General features: G+C 38.3%; 1 protein-coding gene across 4 annotated transcripts in view; it reads right to left on the reverse strand.

Moving 5' to 3' along the window:
* MED13L (mediator complex subunit 13L) overlaps window positions 1–23,699 on the reverse strand; it is a 190,340-nt gene that overhangs the window by 19,520 nt on the left and 147,121 nt on the right. For all 4 annotated transcript variants that reach the window (XM_080559578.1, XM_080559575.1, XM_080559576.1 and 1 more), the window contains 13 exons: window positions 22,378–23,106; window positions 20,787–21,009; window positions 19,969–20,074; window positions 19,438–19,562; window positions 17,921–18,020; window positions 14,600–14,820; window positions 11,285–11,490; window positions 7,889–8,835; window positions 7,043–7,222; window positions 5,208–5,431; window positions 4,278–4,470; window positions 2,537–2,975; window positions 860–1,079 (listed from right to left, as the gene is read on the reverse strand). In XM_080559578.1, the coding sequence (XP_080415704.1) occupies window positions 860–1,079; window positions 2,537–2,975; window positions 4,278–4,470; window positions 5,208–5,431; window positions 7,043–7,222; window positions 7,889–8,835; window positions 11,285–11,490; window positions 14,600–14,820; window positions 17,921–18,020; window positions 19,438–19,562; window positions 19,969–20,074; window positions 20,787–21,009; window positions 22,378–23,106 (3,913 nt within the window). The remainder of the gene's footprint in view (window positions 1–859; window positions 1,080–2,536; window positions 2,976–4,277; window positions 4,471–5,207; window positions 5,432–7,042; window positions 7,223–7,888; window positions 8,836–11,284; window positions 11,491–14,599; window positions 14,821–17,920; window positions 18,021–19,437; window positions 19,563–19,968; window positions 20,075–20,786; window positions 21,010–22,377; window positions 23,107–23,699) is intronic.

The raw sequence follows: 23,699 nt of genomic DNA on the forward strand, positions 1-23,699 counted from the left end.
CAGGCGATGATAAAATGGCAACTAAGCAAAAGGTCAAGATTACCAAAAATGACAACTGTTTTCCATGACCAGTTTGATACACTGTAATAGCTTCTAATTCATCTTTTAATTAAAATATTTAAGCCAAGTTGAGCACACATGAATAAGGCATTCAGAAATCATTCACATGTTGCTTCTTGCATGTGCTGCATACACACATGCACAGGTTGTAATCTCTGACTTCCCATTTCTTCCCCCCAGTTATTTAGGCTGGGTCACTCTGAAAGAGGCATGGCCAAATGCAGGCAGTCTGGACTATAGGCCAAGCTCTGTTTCAGACTACACAAATTCAATACTTAAGTAATTCCATAGTAAGTAAGTAATTATTATTATATGCCAAGGTACACGGTAAGTTATTTTTAAGAAGCAGATAATAACAATACACTAGTTAAATTATGCATTAAATGTCTGGTTTCACATACCTCTTTTGGATTAAACAGTATAATTCAGAGAGAATATAAAAAGCAAACAACTTGACATACAACCTAATCAAAGGAGAAAGAGGACACTTTTTGCTTGGCAATGGCAACCCAAGCAGCAAGTTAAATCCTTCTTCAGAAAGGATCTAGCATATGGGACTGCTAGAACCGTGCAACAGATTTGTTGTAAGGATACTGTGGCTGCTTTAAATTAATCTCTTAATAAAAATAAAAACATTTTTTTAATATATAGCCACGTGCTTTCAACAACGTAACTTGCAACTGCTTTCTAGATTTTATTCATTATCTTGCATTTTGTCTCCTTCAGTATAGCATACATATCAAAAGCACGCTGTGATACAATGACTCTCCAGTGTGAAGATGCAGTGAGGTAGAGTTACCTGGAGAATGAAAGAATTCCTCATATTCTCAGGCAAGTTATCCAACATTTCTGTGTAGCATCTCATCAAACTCAACAGCCAGAAGTTGGTTGAGGCAGATTCTTCATCTGCAGTGTAGGTAAAAGGATCCACCATGTAGATGACAACTGCTGGAGGGTAGGCATTGCTGTCCGCAGACTCTGGTTCAGTGGGAATCCCTATTCTCTCCCTCTCTGTAACACTGGAGATATGCATGTTGTTAAATTCAAAGGTAAATTACAGTTGTTAATTATTGGTTTTGCTCTAAAAGGGCAAGACTCTGAAGCAGGGGAGTAGTAACTTATGTTCAGAAACAAAACTAAAAAGCACAAGAACAGTGATTAAGTAGGGATGACTTTTATTCACAGCAGTACTTAATCCAAAATACCTGCTAGAAATGATGCATTGAAGACACTTACTGTAAAGTCTGCATTAAATGAGATTATAGTAATCAGAATAGTGTAGATCTAAGCAGTATGGAAAAGCTGACAAATACTAGGTCTGTGAGCTTTCTTCTGATGTTTGCACATGCCTGGTTTTGGTGCTGCTGTTTATGGTTTTCTTTTGGGAGAGATGGGAGGGAAGAGGGAGAGAAGGAACTGAGAACTGAGGAAAAGTGCCAAAGTAATATTCATGGAGACTGAAGTCCTCTGATTAGTTATAGAAAAGGTTCCCTTAGTAGTGGGAAGAGCAACTAAACATTTTTTTATCTTGGTAAAAATACTCCTCCATGCCTCAACTGTGAATGGGAGGCTCAACATCTGTAAGCGATAAAAAGCAGCTCAGACTCACTTTATCAGAAACCACAGTGCAATTGATAAAGAGGTATTTTGCATAGATCCAGTGAACAGATGCCTTAAGAATAACCTGAACCAGTACAGGATGTGGGTTTTCACTTAAGATACAGGAACTTCATAACATACATCATGTCTAATAGCAATATGCATTATTATGAAAGTAATGAAAAGTAATGAAAAACATGTTCGCTCAGGAAGTCACTTACATAAAATATTAAAAAATATTTTCCTAATTTTAATGTTTGATGGATTACTATAATGAGGTCTTTAAAAATGTTTTGCTGCTAAAATCTATTTTAAAGTAACAGGAATATAATCCCATTTTCTGACCTCACAATATATCTCTGCACAAAACAACACTTGTAATACAAGTCAGAAAAAAATCCATGGATCTTATTTTGTATCTGTTAATAATACTGGCATGATGGAGTTGCCTGTGTAAGAGGCATTCAGTGCCACATGAGATATACTGCAGTACCTGGTGTGAGATGGAGCTAGCAGATACGGCACAGAACCTGAGACATCTTGTGGTTTTCTTGTACTGCAAATGCAGGCCAGGTGGGGTACCCTAAGGCACCTCAAACAGCATGACAACACCCATGTTCATGTGGTTGTATCAAGCTTTGTTTCTTATAATGAAAAGGGGAGATCTGTTTTTTCCAACTCTTCTTGTCAGTAATGACTACAAATGAATAAAAAAGGGCCTCGTTCCATTTACACCTGGACAGTAGTACTGCACATATCAGAGGGTCCTTTCATTTCAAGGATTTACATAAAGCTTAAAGATTATGAGTTGTACGAAAGCAGGAGAACAACGGATTTATTTAGTACTCCGAGTAATTTGAACACTTAAGTAACTTACCCTTCCTGTCCTTCTTGCTGCTGTTGTGGTAGGTTTTGACCTGATTCTGTGTCTCCTCCAGGACCTGTGCTTCCTTGTGAACGGTCTGCTGTATTTCCCCCGGCGCTGGCATTTTGCCCTGAACCAATGTTCCCACTAAACCCTGGAGTAGAGGTAGTGGTCATCTGGTTAACGCTGGGTGTTGCAGAAGATGCTGACAGCTGTGGCACAGAGGATCCAGAGGATGAACTGCTTCCTGCAGGAAGGCTAGTAGTCCCACCATTGGGAGTGGAGTTAAAAGAACTGCCTGTTGGTGGTGCCCCAGAAGCTGAAAGACATGTTGAATTCGAGGGTGCAGGTCCAGTGTTCCCAGGTATTGTCTGTGTCTGGCTTGCTGGGGTTTGGTACTTCGGTGGTAGCAAGAGGCTGCTGTCAAGCTGCAGAGTGGCTAAGTAAGGTGCTGAAATAGCATGTAAAAAGGAAAGGAGATTAATGACAGTCTTTCACATCAAAGTGAACTGGATTAACCCTAAAGTCATACAACACTTTCTGTGCTTTTAGAATATTCAAAGAGTGTACAAATGCTAAGTGAATATAATCTCCATTACAAATATTTACTTTGGAATTCATTCATTGGGGTTTTCAGCTGTAACCGATATGAATCAGATGTCTTTAAAAACAGGACTGACTTTGTGGAGCTTTGTGAATCAGAGTTGGTTCTGACACGTCATTACCTCTGGTTAGATTGTGTTGGGATAACACCTTTATACAGCGTTTGGCTTTGCAGTCTGTTACAGGTTATCTTCATCAGACTGAAAATCTCAGTCCTTTTTACCTTAGCTAAATAACAGCAAACTTTAATGCAGTTATTTCTACTCCCGAGCATCAGAAAAACAGATATCACAGTGATCATTTAAAAATAATTAATGAATAACAATAAATGAATTCCTCAATTGGCTGTGCATATGCTACATATTTCTGCCTGTAAGCCTTAAGGATTTATGTTAAGTAGCGTTGTAATAATTCCTCCCTCACAGTTATGTGGTAAATTAAAACTAAAAGCAGACTGGATGTGGTAACAGAATCATTTGAGATAGCTAAGTTCTATCTTTCATCAGACTTTCCTCAAGGGATGGGGTGAGCATTCAACAGACTGTAGAACTGCCCAGCTATTTCTCATCTCTATATACTTTCCTAAGCTTTTCTCCAGTACCAAATGACCATTCCACACATGCAGACTCAAGAGCATTCAGTCCTTTTTCAGAACAAAGGCAGTAAGTGCTTTTTAAGAAACTGCTTACAAGTTCCTAGATATTTTTAAACAAAACGTAGTTTGCGTGCTTCAGCTCAATTAGAGATTTACATAGCCTGTGTTCTGTGACCACTGCCTGCCTTGCTGACCAGCACTATCTCAGCAAATGTATTTCCAGTGACATTTTGGATGGATCTGGGTCTTGAGCTAAGATCCAAGCCGTGTATGCCATATATGTTAGGTTGCTTCTGGATCTCTTCTGAAATGGAACAAGCATGGCTCTCCCCAGATGAATCTCTAACATGACCACCAGACTGATAAAGAACAACAAAACTTTCTAAAATAGACAAATATAACATGGAAGTGATTAAGAAATGATTAAGTGTCATCATACTTTTATTTATTTCTAAGCAGATCTTAACAGAAACTCCTCTGCTCCCACCGCTGCAAATAACATCTAAAATACCTACAGAAAACAAAATAGTCTTGCTAGCACCCTGGTAGACTTACCTAGGTGATGCCGGCAAACTTGCGCATAAAGTTTGAGTCTGGAATGATTGTCACACTCCTCAGTGCCCCAAGGCTGGTTAAACCATTCGCTCACGAGCTCATCCGTTAGCTTTTGTGCCACCGTCTTTCCCACCCGCATAATCCCATCACGTAACACTTTGCAGATTGGTTTGTGCTGGCCAAGTCTACACATCTGGTGAGGAAAGAAGAAATGCTCGTAACTACATGCAAAGTACCTGAAGAAGTTATGCAGCCTAAACCCTTCATGACCAGCATACATCTGGTGACCTCTTAATAAATATAAAACAAAAGGCTAGGTTTATCTGTTGTGTTGAATTGCACTTAGAGCAAAACTGAAGTCACAAAGTACTCTTAGACATTCAATAGTACACAATGAGCACTGTTTAAAAAAGAAAAAAAAAGGTTTTATCTCCAACATAAGCAACAGTTTCTTTAATTGCTCTGTAGGTTTGGTTGGGTGTTACGTGCTAGGTTGCACCTGTATCAATACTAGTATTGTATTCTCTGTATAGTTTATCCACTATAGCTGCTAACAGTTTGTTCATCTGTGTGATGTTTGAGGAACATCTCAAGTGGTTATTCCACATATAACCTTGTTCAGACAAACTAAGAAAAAAACACCAAATGCTTTGCTTTGGCATTACTGAAACATTAACCAGCATTGCATATGGCCATATTCCAGGATTAAATTTTGTCTTTCATAGGAAAGAGATCAATCAAGATCCTAACAGTATCAGCTCAGTAAGAAATTATTCTTGACTCTGAAAGTGTAGAAAGTTCTCAAAACAAAAGAAATCCTTATACAAACAACTGTTACTTTAAAAACCATGGATGTCTCCCAATGAACATGCAGTAAAGCAGAAATGACACTTAAAGAAGAAATAATTCAGTGGGGTTCCTCTTTCCAACCTCGTATACAGCACTCAAGTCCCTGAAGAAAGTTTTGGCTCCATCGAGCAAGGCCTCATTTTCTGGACACACCACAATGTAGGCGACATCCCGATGGCCCCCGTATGGGTCTAGCAACAGCCTCTCCCAGAATGGCAAGGAGAATGGAGAGATTGTCAGGAAGTCCTTGTCATATCCCACCAGTAAAGTTGGGATTGGAAGAGGCTCAGGAGATTCCTCAGAACCTTTAAAGAGAAGAAAAAGAGAAAGAAAAGATGATGTTAAATATAGCTGGTTTAACTGCAGTGGGCTGGTTGATGTAACAGGAGGTTGGTGGTCTGGCAGAAATATTGGAGATCACCAACCCCTTGCTGTGCTGAGTTTCCTGGAAGTTTTACCACAATACAGGAACATATACAGAGACTGTATCACGCCTGACAAACCACAGCCTTTTCTATGGAAAAAAAAACTACCTTTAATTAAGGACAAGAAAGATTTACATTGTGTATCAGAAATGTCATGAATCATGAAACAAGTTCAGCCAACTGAAGCACCACTTCAGCTTTCCTAGAAAGATGCAATTAAACATGTTTCAGCGTAGTGTAAATAAATCCATTGCCCTTCCTGAGGCTTACTCTCGCAGATTTAGGAAGAAGAGGTTTTACTTTGTCATAACCATAACCACAACCACATGTCATGAGTGCCTATTCAACCAAAAGCAATAACATGAATACAATAAAATCTGATTTTATGGTTCTTCATCTACCTCCAGATGGGGGTGCACAATTACTGAATAAAATGGTTAGCCAAAACTTAGATTTCTAAGGCATATAATAGTAAGGAAAATTATCCTAATTCAAAAAATTGCCACTCTCCTTTCCATACCAGCACACTTGCTGTCACAGCTGAGAGGATTACCATCAAGTTTAATGTGCTGTCTCCCAGCCACTGCTCATTAGAAGAATGCTGTTGAAAAATTCAAATAAAAATATGCTGATAGTTTCTGCAGAGTATTATACAACTTTTTAATAAAGTTGACATTCAGTAAAAATCGCTGAATCTGTATCAAAGGCTACTTACTATATGGTAGTTTGGGTTTTATTCTCTAGCAACAGTTGGCAGGTCCTAACTAACTTAAATTTACAAATGCTGGATAAAAGTTTAGATTAGAAATACTTCTCACGAAGCACAACAGCTTTAGACAGGAACTGTTAGCCAAATTGTCCTAGCCTTGAAACAAAGTAGCAATATATCAAATACTAGCAGGAGAAAACAGAACACTTCAGGACCTTAGAAAAAAATAAGACTATATCACTTAAGACTGAAATAAACTGCAAGCAAGAAATACATACTTAAAGGCAAGTCATGCACACACAAAATCTATTTTGTAATGTGTTTTTTTGAGAAGTATGGCTCATAACCAGGAGATGCTTGAACTGAAACTGAACTGAACTATGGGAAGACTATGGGAAAGCTCAGAAGCAGCACAGCTCTGTGGGGGAAGTATATGAATTTTTGTATTTGGAGGATTTGAGTGTTGGCTCACAAAGCCCCTCTTCCCCATTATGATTTGGTACCATTTTAACAGCTTCCTCTCTTCACGTTACACATATAAAGTGCAAGCCAAAGAATAGATTCATCTTTATCCTTGCCCAGCAATTCTGCACTCTAAGCGTTCATCATCTGGAAGGGTAAAACCTCCACTGCAGTACTGAAGTGTGTACTTCAGAGGCCATTTAAGACCATGAAAGTTATCCGAAGAGCCCACTGTAACGATGCATTTCCAGAAGAAAGGGTGCATTTCTAGAAAACTATACTTTCATTTTAACTGTTAGTATTTAACATAAAACACGTACCATAGGTTCCTCGTCCTGCCATCTTATGGAACTGCTGCCAGGTGAGTGGTCCCTGCACGTGCTGGATGTTCTCCCAGGTCCGTCCTGTTCGCTTCTTCTGGATAGCGTCCTGGAGAAAGGGCTGCAGTGACAGCAGCATGCGCACCACATCCTGGGAGGAGAGCATGCTGATGTCCAACACTGCAAGACAAAGGAGCGCCTGTCATTTTCAGCGAGGAACAGGAGGAATGCTTTTGACATGGCAACACTTTTGGGCTTATTGTTCTTTTGTGTTGCTCTTCGCAGTGCACACAGAAGTTGAATAACTCTAATTAGCTTAATGGAATTTGGTGCGGTACTTTATGAAACCAACAATGAAATAAAGCTGTCATCGTAGTCCTTTTCACATACCTTTCAATGTTACCATTGCCCAGCTCAGCTCGTAAGAAATCAGAACATCTTCAGCATATAAACACATAGTATTTGAGTACAAAATCACTTTTCTATTTCAAATGACACTTTCATACAGTGCAGTTCTTTTCTGATGACTACACCCTTCTCCAAAAAAGGGCCATAATCCTGCCTCCCTCCAAATACTTGATGCTTCTTTCCATCTGTGCTTCAGATTTGTTAAAAGATTTGATAAATTCTGAGACAATTTAGACCACTAAATCTAAATGCTAAGGACAACTGGACTACTGTTATTTTCTGTGTAATTCATAATGTTTTCAAAAAACTACTTTACTTCTAGAATGTTTTAAAGCATTTATTTCCTGCATAAAGATTAAGTAAGTCATGATTGCCAAGTTTCAAACAAAGTCATAAAGGTCACAAAATTTAAAGAAAAAAAACTGTTCTGCTCCCTACCATTGCTGTGAGGCCAAGAATGCACAGTGGCACTTCTTACTAGGGCTTCATCCACTTTTCCACCAGTGGGGTTATCGACGTACTGCCTGCCTTGCTCAAGGGCATTGAAGCATTCTATCCAGGAATCGTTGCTGTCTGCCTGCAGTCTGTCATAGCTCCAGTTCATACACGGGAGTGTCTGACGGTTATTGGAGGACATGTAATCCAAGCAGCTCAGAGATGTGAAAGGCTGTGTGTGCTGATTCTGGAGGAGCAGGAGGAGGCTCATTGGAGGTTCCTGGGTCCTTCTAGCTCCTTCTCCCATCTGAGAGATCAAGTTGCTCTGACATATCATCAGTCGTCTTTCTGCAGCTTGGCCGATGTCTGAGGTCTTGCCAAAAATATCCAACTCGTCCTCAATGAAGAGCCCAGAGTTGTAACCTAATTTGCGGTTCATAATAGCACTAAAGCCACAGGTGCAACGGTACTGATCCTCATTAGATGAATCTGGGATGTATAATCCAACATCTGCACCTTTAATATTCATATTACAGGCGCATATACAACAACTGTCAAAGTTACGATCTTTGAAGATGTTCAGCACAGAGTCTGAGAGAATCAAGGTGACGTACAGGCTGTGTGCTTCGGGGATCGGCTGAACAGTGGCTGGCTCCACAGAATTAAGCGGTCGTGTTGTAGACGGGGTAGAAGCAGGTGAACCTTGATCTGTGCTGTCGTATTTTACAGATCCTTGACCGCTCGCAGTACCCCCACCTCTAGGAGTCCTTGGGGTTCTGGGAGTGCGCGGGGTAGGGACAGAGAAGCGGGGAGTTGCTGGTGATGGCAGAACTCCTGCTCCACTGTTGCTGGCCGGAGCAGTACTATTCAGCGTCACTGGTGTATTCATCTGAGGAGTGTTCATCTGAAGATAGTCTTGGTCAGCCAAACTCCCAACACTAGGCACATTGCTACAAGGGATGTGAGAAAAACAGAGACAGATGCAACAAACTGGTTGGCTATGAAGACTGAGTTCATCAGAACATATTTTTAAATAGAGGGAGATGGTGAAAACTGAAAGGATTTATTGTAACTGCAGTAAAGAAGAAACACCATCAGACATTCTGCTCAGAACCTTTTACTTACGTCTCTTTCAACTACAATTTTAATTCTCATCATGAACATAGCAGTTTCTTATCAGTAGGATAAAAAGGGATCCTCTCAGGCACTTAACCCTCCTAAAGATTATTTCCAAGGGATAAAATTCAAATGCTCTTTAAAAGAACCTGTAGATAAATTAAGTTTTTAGGGTATTTGTAACTCTTTTATGAAAAAGAGAAGGAAAATTACATTTTGTTATTGTTTTAAACACAATTACCTGTAAAGAACTATACTATACATCAGTGGAAAAAATAAAATATTTCAGAGTCATAGAAATGTTACTTTATTTTTGAAATTATCTCTTTAAGTATCTTTCAGAAGTAATGCAGCATGTGGCACTTATGTAAGGTATTGCCTAATGGTGGTCTGCTATTAATAATAGCATTTTGGATATTATAAATTCAAAAATACTCATTCATTTAGCATTACATAGTCTGCAGCACAAAATGACAGGTACCATAACAAACTGTTAATCCACTAAAGCTAAGAATCATATTTTTGGGTTATCTCCTGTCATCAGTGATTTTTATTACTCTGTTTTTGTCATTTGCTGTAAAACTTAAGTGACCAAACCAGAGTTTGTATAATCCCATGACATCCATCTTCCCTCCGGAATGACTCATTTTATCAAGAAACAGGTAATATGGAGCCAACCAGAATAAAAAAATCTTTACTTGACTCTTTCCAAGTTGCTAGTAAGTTGCTCATTTTTCTTGAAATGTCTTCATTACACGCTAGGGCAAGGAAAAAGTGTAAAAGCTCAATATGTCTCTTAATAAAAGAATGGAAACTTTTTTTTTCCATGTCTTTTTTTCCTGTGTATTTTGCGTATTATATAAAATGAGTACTATTTTAATGCTTACATCTTATTAGTAGCTTGAAAAGGGAAACAGTGAAGACCTTATTTCTTAGGATCATTTTATTACCTTGAACTCATGTGTGTCCAACTCAAAGCAAGAGGAAAAAAAATGAACAAAGGTTTGAAGGAATTCTGAACCTGAAGCATACTGAATGCCTCAGACTAACAAGAAAAGGTGACCTAGAAACCTTGATTGGCAATCACCGCTCTGTCGGAAGCCTGCGGTAATAATCTTCACTCTAATTGGATTATATTGAAAATGAAAGATTTTTTTCCCCCAACAAATACTTGAAATTAATAAGCAGCCCAGGCCTGGTGAATCAGTTACTATTATGAAAAAAACTGAGAATTAGATTGCTCCCTAGGCACTATCACTGCTTTACAATTTCTTTTTTGCAATTCTTTTGAGAACACTGAAGGATCCTTTGGAGCTGGAAAGGGACTGATTTAAAGGAGTTATAGACTGATTTAAAGATACAGGCTACTTCCTCTAGAAGCTCGTGCAGTGCAGAAAGGAGACCTTTGTACTATAGTGTGTTTTTTAAGAGGGTTTATGAACTTTATGGTGGAAATTCTTGATAGCTTTGAAGATGTCCAGCAAAGAATTTATTCCATAAACATTGCTAATTTCTGAGAACTGAGTAACGAATGCAATCTTTAAAGTTTACTAACAGTGATGGCTTACAGGTCACAGCACTGATACTGGCAAGAGGTGTGGCATCTCGTCTTTCAATATTTAGAAAGAAGACAACAGCACACATCCAATCAGCATCTATCCCAGCAGCTTAGTACGTGACCCATTCAGATGACACCACAGGAACTCAGAAGAGCTAACACTGGGTTCACAGACAAACTCACAGAGAGCTGTCACAGGCTTACTCAAAATTTTAGGAGCCTGCATAAGTCAAACTGGTATCGGGACCAGCTCTCATTGACCGACTGTAGCTCAAACTGAATATACAGGTACAAGTAAGAGCAGAGAATAGCTGCAGACCAGAGAACTCAATGCTGAAATGGGAGGACAGAGACCTGAGAGGTTAAGTGCATTCATTTTATTCCCTAGCTCTTCTGTTTTTATGTTGAATTACAATATATTCCTGTATCAGAAATTGCAATTAATTCAAGTACCATTTGTTCCTGTTTTTTTAAAAGCACTAAGAGTGCAGTGGACACAATGTACTACATTTTCCAAAAACTGTTTTTAATTCAAACATTCCTACAATCAGAACTTTTTTGATCTGAGGCAATGACAGATTTAAAAGGTTTAAAACACATTTGCAGGCTATTTTATTGTTCTGGTGCTTAGCTAAATACCCTTTAATATATGCAAGAATTTTAATTAACTAGCCCTTTGAAGTATGGGCATGACAAACTGTAATTTCCTGCAAGACTGTACTTACTTGTAGCCGTCTCTAATGAAAGGGGCTGCAGGTGGCAAAGGAAGTTGTTCAATTTTAGGAGGAACAGCCCAAGAAGGCCTGAAAATGCAGGCATCCGGTATCTTCAGAGGTAGGAGGCACTGACTTGGCAGTATCTTCAGTGGAGCAAACATGGAGGAGCCCACAAAAGGTTGAAATGATGGAACTTTGTGCACGTACGAGAAATCCTGTAACATCCAAGTGACATTGTTTACAACACTGTGGTAAGGTGGATTTTTATGCTTACATATTTAATTAAAACCTGTTGTACTGTTTGAACCCTCTATAACCTCATTTTTTTTCCCCATAATTAAGGATATTTATTCATTCTACAAAACATTCAAGAGCAGATCCTTCAAGGAAACTCAGCTGAGGCTCCTTGGTACGCTAAGATACCATACAGCTTTAACTAATGGCAGTAGATTTACAATTACACTACACTCATTAAGTCTGTCTGAAAAGCAAATGGTATACTGTGAAATATTCATACTCTGACTTAAAGCACCTAATTTAGGCACTTAAAAGGTTCGTGTTTACAAGACTTCTGTACTGATAACGGAGAGGTTGAGTCACACTGTGAAGAAAACTTAGGTGCCTTTAACTCAGCCTCTTTGAATAACCCCCACATTGGGGATGAATATAATCCAAATAATAACAGTGGACACTTTACACTAGCACCACTCCTAGTATTAAATATAAATATATTATTATAAAATCATTTATTAGAATATAACCAATACAATAAACATAATATCAAATATAAATGAAATCCAGTCAAACTGGACTTCCAATGGCTGTCATTATTGGTTGCAGATAATGATGACAAGAACTTCAGCCAAGTTTCTAAAGCTATTCTGTGCTTCAGAAGAAAAGAACTGGTTCTTTTGAGGCATTACTGCAAAGTGAAAATAATTATTAAAATACTAACAGCAATCTTTCTCAGAAATTCAGTATTTAATAACTCATTAGATCTTTCCATTTTTTTCCCTTACATCTTGTACAGCATTGATAGATGAGAAATGCGTGGATTACTATCTTCAGCTGCTGAACATTCAGCACAAGAAATCTACTTACATGTTCTCAAAATGATCAGCAATGGGTTTAGGTGCTTGTTTCCCCCACTGGTGTATATGAGCAGGTGTGACACACTTAAAAGCAGAGTAAACTGTGCTTGTTGGAAATGTTCAGGCAGCAAATTAAAATGTATTTTTTAATACTCCTAAAACTGTTGCGAGGGAGATTAAAGTACCTTCAGTATCAATGACATGCTAAACTCTGTTTCCACTCACAAATTTTCAGCTCATCAAATCACAGTAAAGATTTTCTTACCAAGGCCAAATTATCCTACTGTTAGCAAATCGTTTACTTTGCAAACAGAAGAATAAAACAAAGCAAGGTTCGTGGCAAGGCAAGGCCTTACAGACCTTGTTAAAAACTTATTTCAAGCTTCTATAATGATATCCAAATTGATAGACACACAAACTATGCAAAGAGAGTGGACAATTGTACATCAGTAAAGCCTTTGAGAAGATGCCTTTTCTCATCATGCCTTCAAGTTACCAAGCTAGGAGAGAAGGAAGAAGAGGTCTTGCAATAACACAGCAGACTTGCTAAGTGCCTGATTTTCCAGGTGGGTAACTCGTCAGAAGGGGGCCACTGCTAACTCACTTCCTTACACTTCTGCAAAGTTTCTCTTTCTCAACAGCATTGTTTGTGTGAGCTGGTAACTCCTGGATCTGACTAGACACAATTTATCATTATATGGAGCTGTAATCTTTGAATGCAACCATCTGTCCTACCTCCTCCCATGGAGGTACCTGAATGCTCTTACAGAGAAAGTCCCCCCATGGCTCGCCTGTACTTTACTTTCAGTCTGCCTTGAGTTACACCAATACTGCCTAGCAGGAAAATTTACTCATTCATAGCTGACTAAATCATTTACACTTAGGCAAGATTATATATCAGTATTCCCATATTGAGTTATAGCCACTTCTTGTCCATGCAACTGCAAGTTCTTTATGTGCACAGCTCACTCAGCAGTGCGGATAATTAAAAATAAGCCCTCAGCTAATTCCTAGGAGCACAAAATGAAAGGGAGGTAGGTGGTGTAGGGGAAAGAAATGGCTGCTAAAATAAAAGGAACAGGCTGTGGCAGATTAAGGAAAGGGTGGGCCAGAAGGAGAGGATTTGGGCTACAAAATCAAAGGTTAGGGAATACCAGGAAGACAGAGTTCTTGTGTATATCTGTCTATTAATTACCTGTGTACAAACAAGTTTGCACTGCTGCAGAAAAAGGAAACGTGCATTTTTAAATTCAAAAATCCCTCAAGCTATACACATGGAAATATGATAAAGATAACTTCCGACAAAAGTGACAAAAATTGGCCAAACAAGTTAAGTAATGCAGCATGTACACAATCAGGCAGAATGACTGTAACCTACCTGTTAACCTGGGCTAAAGATGGAACAATGAAATACAGATCAATGTAGACTGGGTGCTTATGTTAAGTCTTTTTATGTGATGCTATGGAAAAATGGATACATCTGGATATGTAAAGCAGGGGAGGTGAGTACTAGTACCCAGTAGCAGAGTCCCCATTTAAAAATACTTCTTTACTCAGATATACTATAGGACTCAATAGAGGAGTAACTATGTGACATTACCTGACCTGTGTTATACAGAAAGTCAGATAAGAATGGTCCCATCTGGCCTTAAAACTTGTGAAGTAACATCAGCTGAAGAAGAAACAGAGCAAGTTCAACCCCTGGGCTTTCTCAGTGATTTTCAACCCTAACCAAAAAAGGCAACATTTCAGAGAGAAAAAGGCAGCCTTTCTACATGCATGATTTTATCCTAGCTGCATCCCCAGAGACTGGCAGCAAGGAGTGGTTATACATAAAAGGTGCTACAGAAAAATTATCTGAAGAAATAAATCATTTAAAAGCCACATAGTCACAAGTACCATGTTTTTCAAATACGTTCATTCTTTCTGTTAGGCAGAGGGCTCATTTCACATACAATACTCTTTGTTTCCTGATAGCGCCCAAAAACATTACAAACATAAAATTATACCTATCATATGAGAAGAAAAATGCCTACAGTTAAAATCAGAGAAACAATTAAAAGCTCTTTTACTAGAGAAGATTTTTTTTCCAACTAAAGACCAATACAAACTTTATATTGATCTCATTCACAATTGTTAAAGTAGTCTGCCAGGCACGCTACAAGTAACTTGCTTATAAAATCAAAACATACACAGGTGAGATGATGAGAACACCACATGTGCAGCTTGTTACCTTAATTTCTTCAGGTTTAGGGCTACCTAATCCATCTTCCACCTCCATTTTGAATTCAGCAAGCTGTGTTGGAACCATGCTGACCATGGGACTTTCCATCATTCCCAAGGTGGTCACAGTCTCTGAACTTATTCCATCTTTATAACTCATTACCGGGGAGAAGGCAGGGTGTTGTTCTAAAGAAGGTGGTGTTGGGAACATCCTTTGGAGATCTGCCACAGCTGAATACGATGAAATAATGCACCGTTATTCATTCAAACATAAATTCTCATGGAAGTCCAATATAACAAAGGAGACGACTCAGTACGAGCTCTTATTTTGTCAGCTAAAACTTCATAAAGATTCTACAGACTTACTACAGGTCCGATGCCAGTAGAACTCTAGACTAAAAGTTAACTTCGAGGGATACATTTCAAAAACTCCTAGGGACACCTTCCAAACTTATTGTTCAGCAGAAACAGCAAACTGGTAGATACACAACTTGAAATATACAAATTTTAACCAAAAAAATCTTAATAGAAGAGATTAATTGACACTAATGGAAAGTTCATCCCAGCAGCTGTTACTACGGAGATACAAAATAGTTTCTTCCCTTTTTTAGAGCTGACACCAAATCCTAAAGCAAAAACTTTTGGAATTAGTGTGCACTTAGCTCCATTTTTCCACTGACATGCAGTCATTGCAGCCTCATTTGGTCCATAGCAACGTAACTCCTGACAAAAAGACAGGCTACCGTTGCTAACACAAACATGGGTGATTTTGCTTAGGAATCAGCCTGCCAGACATCCAAAAGTGTCAGTTCTCAGAGAAAGCTGCAAAATTATGATTTTGCATCACAAGACATTAAGCCAGGAAAATCCCTAAATTTCCTCTTGCTATATTAACACACTGTAATCCTCCATCACATATTTTTAATTAAAAAACAAACAAAAAAAAAAAACACAAAACTGAAATGCTTAATAAAATGTTATGTAGTCTGTATAATCAAACCGAAGTCAGAACAAAATCCTGTATTTTCTGCCAGCTACATTCTTTCTCCCTCCAGCTACCAGCTTCCATATTTATTTTGCTTAAAATTCAGAACACGTGCTATCTTTTCCTTACTTGAATTAGGACAGTTATTCTCTGGACATAACAATCACTCTGGTGAATTCATTGCTAAAACACTCAAATTAGAGCAGGATAAATTCCCATAGGTGTCTCTTCTGAAATACTGTTTTTGATACACTAAATGCCCAGTTCCTTTTCCATACCTATACATACCATCCAGCCACAGCTGATAGGACACAAGGACATACTTGTATGCAGTCTAAGGATTATGGAAAATTTATTAATAAATAGAGATCCATTTCTGACTTGGAAAACACTGAGCTGTGGAAATCAAAACTGGTGAAACAGTACAAGTCTCAAAAACTAATCGGAGAGGAAGGAAATAAGCAATGGAATTAAAATCATATATAGTTTATGAGTACATACACACAAAGAGCAAACAGTACGTTTTTGTAGGATGCTGCAACCTAAAGTTCTTTCTCCACTCTACCTTAACAAAGCCAAAACATGAATTTTGTTCTTTTTTGTGCACAGACCTTCTGTCTCCTATTTAATTCTTTAGACAAAATTAATCAATTTGAACAAGTGAAGTCCTCCCAAAATAGAGTTCTGGTGATTACAACAGTCAAAGCTGAACCCAAGTCTTGCACAACCTGAAGTAGCAGAGTAAATAACTGGCAATGCTAGTATGAAGTGCAATCTTCAGGATGCCACTGGGATTAAGTACTGCCTCTGTTTTTCAAAGAGATGGGTGCTTTAGAGAAAGGGGACAGGAAAGAAGGTTAAAATGCAGCACAGTCAGTAGGACTTTACTATGATGTATAAGGTGTTTCGGTTCCCTGCAGATACTATTATGCCTCAACAGCTGGTGTCAAGGGGAGATGGCTACAAAACAGAAGTGGAGTCTATCTTACTTCATACAGCTCTATACTATATAGCTTGCTCACATTCAAGCCCCAGTTAGCAAAATTCTGCAATGCAGAGCCATAAAAAAAAAGTTTAATTACAAAAATCCCCCAACCCTATAGCAACAGGCTATCATTATTCATTTTCATATGTGTTATGCTTGAAAAAGCTTTGCATATTTAAAAAAGCTATGGATCAACTAAACCTGTCAAAATTCAATCTCTGTATACTTCAGACTTCTACATTTGAGTAAATCAGCCCAGCTTTTATGGGTCCATAAAACTCTGACTCATCTCCTTCACACTGTATTTTTTTCCCCTCAATTTGTCCTCATTACCAGCTAAAGTTAATGAGAAGGCATTAAAGAATGATTTGCAGAGAGATTTGATTTCTGCTTATAGCAGCTACAAAAATCAAGTATTCTTACTTCTCACCACAAAGTAATTTGTAATTCATAACCTGATCGGTTAGTATCACATAAAAAATTCTCACCTTCTTCCTCACACACACGCTAACACAAATACATACACACAACTCTCAGGAGAAATACCACCTACATAAATAATGCAAGAAAACCTATACATCCCAGAGAGTAAAAGTTATCATTCCCAATATTTGCTGGCACAGTCCTTACAAAAAAAGCCCTATTGTTTTAATTTGCTTAATACATTTTCAGTGTACTGTTTTATTTCTAAATTTCCTGCGCTCCTATACCCTTCTTTGTATTACACGCGTAGTGCCTGCACAAGCATCACTTCTACCATGAGCATTTGTAAGAGGTTTATGACATGTCTTAAATTAGAAGCTAGTACTTCTATTCCGTTGTATTCTAGATTCTTCCACACCTAGATTAAATCCTGAAAGCGATTTTAGTCTGAATTCATCACACGTTGAATGCAGTTTTCTACCAAGACAGTTGCACCATAATGGCCAATTGGTAAGTCACAGCTTTAAATCCTGAACAGACATGTAACAAAAGATTTATACTTAAAAATGCATATGGTAATGGTGTAAGTGACTAAATGAGTTTAAACACCGAACTGAGGATACAGGGCTAGCTTCCAAATGAACATTTTTAACAACTCCCTTCTGTGCTTCTATTCCAAGACAACAGTGTCAGAAGCAGAGCTTTTTAAATCTCTGTAGGCATATTAAAAATGTATGTCTGTATTACCATCCACTGTTTTCATTAAAATACGCTTATCCTCTTTTAATACTGGCATCTAGCAATTACAGCACAAAATAAGCACACTAGCTCATAGTTCTGAAAAAGTGACATTACAAACCTCCTACAAAAGAGGGAGTGTGGTCACTATAAGAAGATTCTGACTGTCAACAAAGCGGTGATCACTTGTTGCTACTTACTTGGTGGGTAAGGTACTGCTGTTCTACCATCCTTCCCTACGGGGCGTTCCTCAGACCCTACTGCAGGCATTTTTGATGACCGAAGAGCTGGTGATACAGCCTAAAAGCAGAATAATTACATACCATATTAAAAACATATGAAATATTAAAATTCACAAGCTATTAAAAATTCTTAAAACACTCTTAATGAAATTCACAAAAACACAAGAACACAAACTGTACTTTTCTACTCTCCCATCCTGCCCCACTATGGAATTTGGATCTCTTTTTCACCCTCTTTCAATTCTAAATCCAAAAAAAGTCTCTGAAGTATTTGTGTTTGTACACACACACATAGACACATAGAAACACACAAATGTATCTGTATATACACAAATCATAATCACAAACACTGAGCTTGAAATTCATGTGACTACTCTTTTTTCCATGTTTGGACTACTCTAAATACGAAGAACTGAGGTAATACTGAGGGTATGTCACTAAGAGTAAGAATGCCATCAACAGAGTCTACAGGGTACAGGTGAACACATCGCAAGTTTTAAGGCAGGAAGAACGTGAGGTTCACCCAAGCCAACTTAATAGAAAAAGGTAATTTTTTTTTTGACAAAATATTTCTCTGGTAGATTGGTATATTAACGGTGACATCTTAAGTGCAGTTTTTGTGAAACCACAGAACAGGGAGAAACAGTAAATAAAGTGGCGTACTTGAAAAGTACTGCCAAGAACCAGGAATTACAGTTTTAAGCCATATTATCTATCATCAGTCAGCTTAGGATCACCTTTTGTAACAATATGGCTATTAAGCTTAAAAAGAGTAATTATTCAAATTTCGATGAGTCTTGTGGTTGTTCCCCCCCCCCCGGTTATCAATGTAAATCAGTTTTTCCTTGTGTATTTCCTGATTTGTCTTCTTTGCACAGAATAAACTGCTCATAGACATATAAAGAAACATGCTTCCAAGAATTACTTAAATAAATTTGGATTTATTTTTCCTTTGTGCAGCTTCTCAAACACGGTAAAAGAACAAATCATCAGTCAATGAAACTAAAATCTTTCCCACAGCTCTCAGAAACACAAACTACTGACACTAAACTAAAGACACTCAACTAGATCTAATGCACTCAAAAGGCAACTGCATTGCTTTACCTGAGGAATTACTCTTACAGCCTGTCTCTGCAATGACTGAGACAGCAAGTTAGTTGATTTTCCTCACAGTATACAGGTTCTCTTCATGACCAAAAAAAGTGAGATGACACAAGCTTTGACATTACCTAACTGATACTCTAATATTCCCGAACTGTACACAGTGATGATTTCTCTCTTTTGCAGATCTCCTTAAAGGATACGTCTGTTTGCTTTCAGTTATTCCTGGTTAAAAAACAAGCCTGCCCTGGAAACTGTCCCTCCTATCTATTAAGAGATAACTGCTCCCCACTACAATTACAGCATCTTTCTTCTGATTTTTTTTTTCCATTTGACAGGGTTTAAATTCACAGAACACTCAATCAAAGACTTACACCAAGCTCATCTTCATCTGAATTATCAAATATATTGTCTAGATCATGAAGTGACGGTGCCAGATCTGTCACCTGTGTGAGGCTACTAGAGCCTACTCGGCTTGCAGCATTGTCTTGCCGGGTATCTATCAAAAAGAATGGAAAAAATAGATGAAAAATAGCAGCAAACTTTAAGTAAACCACAAAATTGCCTTTTTTTTTTTTTCAATTATACTTCTCACTCTAAACAGGGAAGAAGCAAGGATCACTGAGGTCCCTTTTCTACGATGTAGACTAGAAATAGCTTTGCAGTCAAGTTTTAAGCAAAGGTGATTGGGAAAGAACAAAGATAGCTACTGCTAAACTTTAATATTTAAAAAAATATGTATGTTGTTCTAAGAAGAACAAACAGAATCAAGCTCCATATCAGAAGCTGTCTGTAACTTTCATGTTATAGTACAGTGTTCTGTATACGTTTTTTTTCTTTGGGATTTTATTGTGTAGCTTTGAGTATTTTTGCTTTGCAGAATGAATTAAAGAGATTTTACTCACCAGTCTTAGGTGCAGAACTGAAAATAGACATGGCATCTTTTCCATCAGGAACTGGTGTAGAATGACCTGTTGTGGGGATTTCCTTGGTTCCAATTCCATCTTCTGACTATACAAAAAATCCAAGAATTTTTAATGGATATGAATTCAATCTATATAAGACTGACTGCTGTATTATTGGCTTTCCTATGTCAAGCTAAATTCAGGGCTTTTGATTCAATGTTTTGAGAAGTACAAAACATTTTAAGAAGGGAACAGAACACAATTGTCTGCTGCTTGTCTTAGTATCAGGAAAAACATGAAGTAACATAGTATATGATTTACAAAGGATTCCACACACATCAGATAACTTCAATAGGCAGTACAGAACATTAGCCACCTTGATTTCTTCACAAAACACATCTAGAATTTTAAGTGCAAATTTCATTGTGGTGAGGTGATATTTCAAGCTCAAGAAAGTAAGAAAAATGCCCAGCAAATCCTTTTGTCTCTACAAGCGAATATAAGGCTTGAAATATTTTATTTCTTGGCTTAAATCTGGAACATGCAGTGGTCAAGCCAAATATACATAAAGAGTAGGCATTCCTTGCAACAGCAGTGTTTTCGTCTAGAAACGGGTTCAGAGGGATGCCAGCAAATGCTGGTTCCAAAACACCACACTGAAACGAACCTTCTTCCTGTGTGCCTGTGCAAGAAAATCCCTCTGAGCATGCCCTGTGTAACAGGTTTGTGTCTTCCTGAGAGCTGTAGAGCAAATAGTGTGCTACGGTACTACCACCCCAGCGAGAACATTAATGATAAAAACTCTGGATTTATGTTACCTTGTTCTTTTTCAAAGGATCTTTTTCCGCCCCAAGTTTGCATTTTTTATTGCCAGTGAAGCTGTACTTTATGTCACCATCTTCAAAAGTGTAAGGGTCACTAGCATCTCCCAAGCCTTCTCCTGGTTGTTGTATTAGAGGCAAGGGATCAAGATAGTTCAGTGTCTGCACTGGTTTCTGTTCTTCCAAAATTTTAAACCGTTTATTAGGTTGTGCTAAGAGCCTGGAAGTAAAAATAAACAAGCAAACAATGCCACTATGAAACAAACCAAGCATACCTTTCGCAGCAGAGAAAAACAACAGCTCTTAAGATCTGTAGCTGTCACACAAAAATACAGCCCATGTCTCACTCCATCCTTTTTGATATAACAGAAATACATGTTTCCTCAAATAAAGGATGCATTTGCCTACACTTAGTATCAAACACCCCACTGTAATAGGAACTTCTACTATGGGACAACGAGAAAAGAGTGAAACTTGTCACTAAATCAATATTCTTTGAAGTACGTACATATAACCTTTTCAGCCTAGCAAGTTCCACAGTAATTATCAAAACTGATACTGTCATAACTAAAAAAGTGTTCTTCAATTAATTCTAGCTTAGTCATTTTCATTAACTACTCTTTGGTGCATTTTTTCTATGCATTGTCAGAATGCAAAACTCAGCCTGCATGTAATTAGTTCAGATACTCAGGCTACAGTTGATATGAAATATCTTTGCATAAAAGGAAACATAAAAAAGCTGAAAACTCTGTAACATTAGGTAGTTCACATTCCTTAGTGAAGAAGACACTACGTATTAGAAGCTGCAGCATTTCTAAGAGATCAGATTTTACTAATTTCTCTGTAGACAAAGTAGTCTGACAGTGTTTGCAGTTTCAATACCACAGAGGCTGAAGCTAACAGTAAAGGTCCTATCCTGGCTTCGCAGTACTGATGCCATTACAAAAAAGCAGGCTCATTCCATAATAAAGTATCAGCTGCTACTTCTAGAAAGCGTGTGGTACAGTGCAATTTTAAAACCACACAATTGGAGAAACCGCACTGAAGTGCCTCTCCAGTGCCAGAAACAGCACCTCACTAGCTGAAACCAAACATGTATGTTGCTGTAAAGTTGCAGAACTGAGCACAGATTTTGTTTTTATAAGCTTATTAAATCTCTTCCATTTGCTCAATTATTTTGATATAGGTTACAAAAAAGATTCCTCAGTTGTTCCAATGTCCAACAGAAGGCCAGATATGAAAAAACAACGCGTATTACAACAGCACAATTCTACTTGAGTATTTAACTTTAACTCCAGCACATGTTGCCTTTGATGCTACAGTGAAGCCTTCTACCTGTTGCAGAACTTTTATTTGGGAGCAAAGAAATCAGATGAGAAAACTGCTATTAAAAACCTCTCTTCATTGGTTATTTTCCTACCAAACATCACTGTCACACAAAATTAGCAGGGAGAGGTCCCGTCTTCTACACCCTCCTCATCCCTACGCTTTTGATATCACAAGTGAATTGCATGCTTACAACTGAAAGCAGAGTTTCATCGTTGTTTAATGTAATAAAACCAGCATTCAGACCAATCTTCACTCTTACCTTTTCAGTGCAGTGCTGTCCGAGTTGACTTCCATCTTGGAATCATACCTCTCACATGGAAGATCCGGTGGCCTGAATTCTGGATCATCGCTCGGGGGGACGCTATAGGTCCTCCACATATCTAGTGACTCATTGTTCTGAATTAACCCACAATATAATGCTGTCTCACTGACCTCTGCCATCAGAGGTAACCTCGGTCCAACAAGAACTGTCCTATCTTCTAAGCTGGGCAACGGCTGGAGCTCCAGCCCACTGCCGTAGAGTGCTGGGTTTACAGGTACGGAAGGAGGGTCCAGGTTCTCTGCTTCCTGACCTCTTGGCTGGGGGCTAAGTGTAGGAGGCAGAGGGGAAGTAGGGGAATGGGGTGAATCCATAGGATTCATATTAATTTGCTTGCTTGGATTTCTAGCAGGTATAGATAGCGGCTTCTCGTACTTTCTGGAATTAGGGACTTCTAAAGAGGGATCCATTCCTGCTAATCCCAGTTTCTGCCCTGACGTGTCCTGCTCCATGCACAGCTCTTCAGTCACAGAGGGCCGATGGTGAAATGGCATCATGGGCCTTTTTTGCAGTTTATCTCCTTTTTCCTGTCTTTCTGTTGTTTTGTGCTTTGAAGAGGCAGGAGGTGGCAACGACGAAGATGACGATGTTCCCACACTGAATCCTGGCTGATTTATCGTTGGGGGACGGCTGGAACCAGCAGCACAACGCTGTTTGAAAACCTTGTGCCTGAAAACAGAGACAAAAGCAATTCAGTTCATGGTTTATACAGTTATCTGATCTAATGGGGAAAAAAAAAAAAAGGATAGCATCAAGAATCTGGATCTATTCCTGATCTTTTAACAGATTTTGGAAAAGTCACATGATCTGCACCAGGCTGTTCAACCCAACTTGGCTGCAGCATCTCTGACCTATAAAATGGAGAATGACAGTCTCCAGAAACTAGAATTTGAAGCAAAGAAGATTTAATGTTTACAAAAGCTCAGTACTGCTCAGATCGGAACGTAATGACAAAAATAAAATAAAAATCAGGCTACTGTTTTCATTACCCTGAAGAAAGAGAGCCTTTCAGTAAAACGACTGCTGTGGATCTACACCACTGCTCTTGTACTCTGTTGAGCATCTGTTACAAAAGATACAGATCTGAATTGTTTTAGTCCACGGACGCAATACGCAGCAGAGTGCTTTCATGTCAGTTTCCTCCAGGTCAGGTTAAATAAGTAAGTATAACTGGTCAAATATATATATATATACATGCATATATATACACACATACATATGAAGGAAACATAAATCACTCCATCCCTATTTTTGTTTATAAA

Source organism: Anser brachyrhynchus (assembly GCF_964034855.1).
Source record: "Anser brachyrhynchus genome assembly, chromosome: 17".
In the NCBI taxonomy this organism is placed as follows: domain Eukaryota; kingdom Metazoa; phylum Chordata; class Aves; order Anseriformes; family Anatidae; genus Anser; species Anser brachyrhynchus.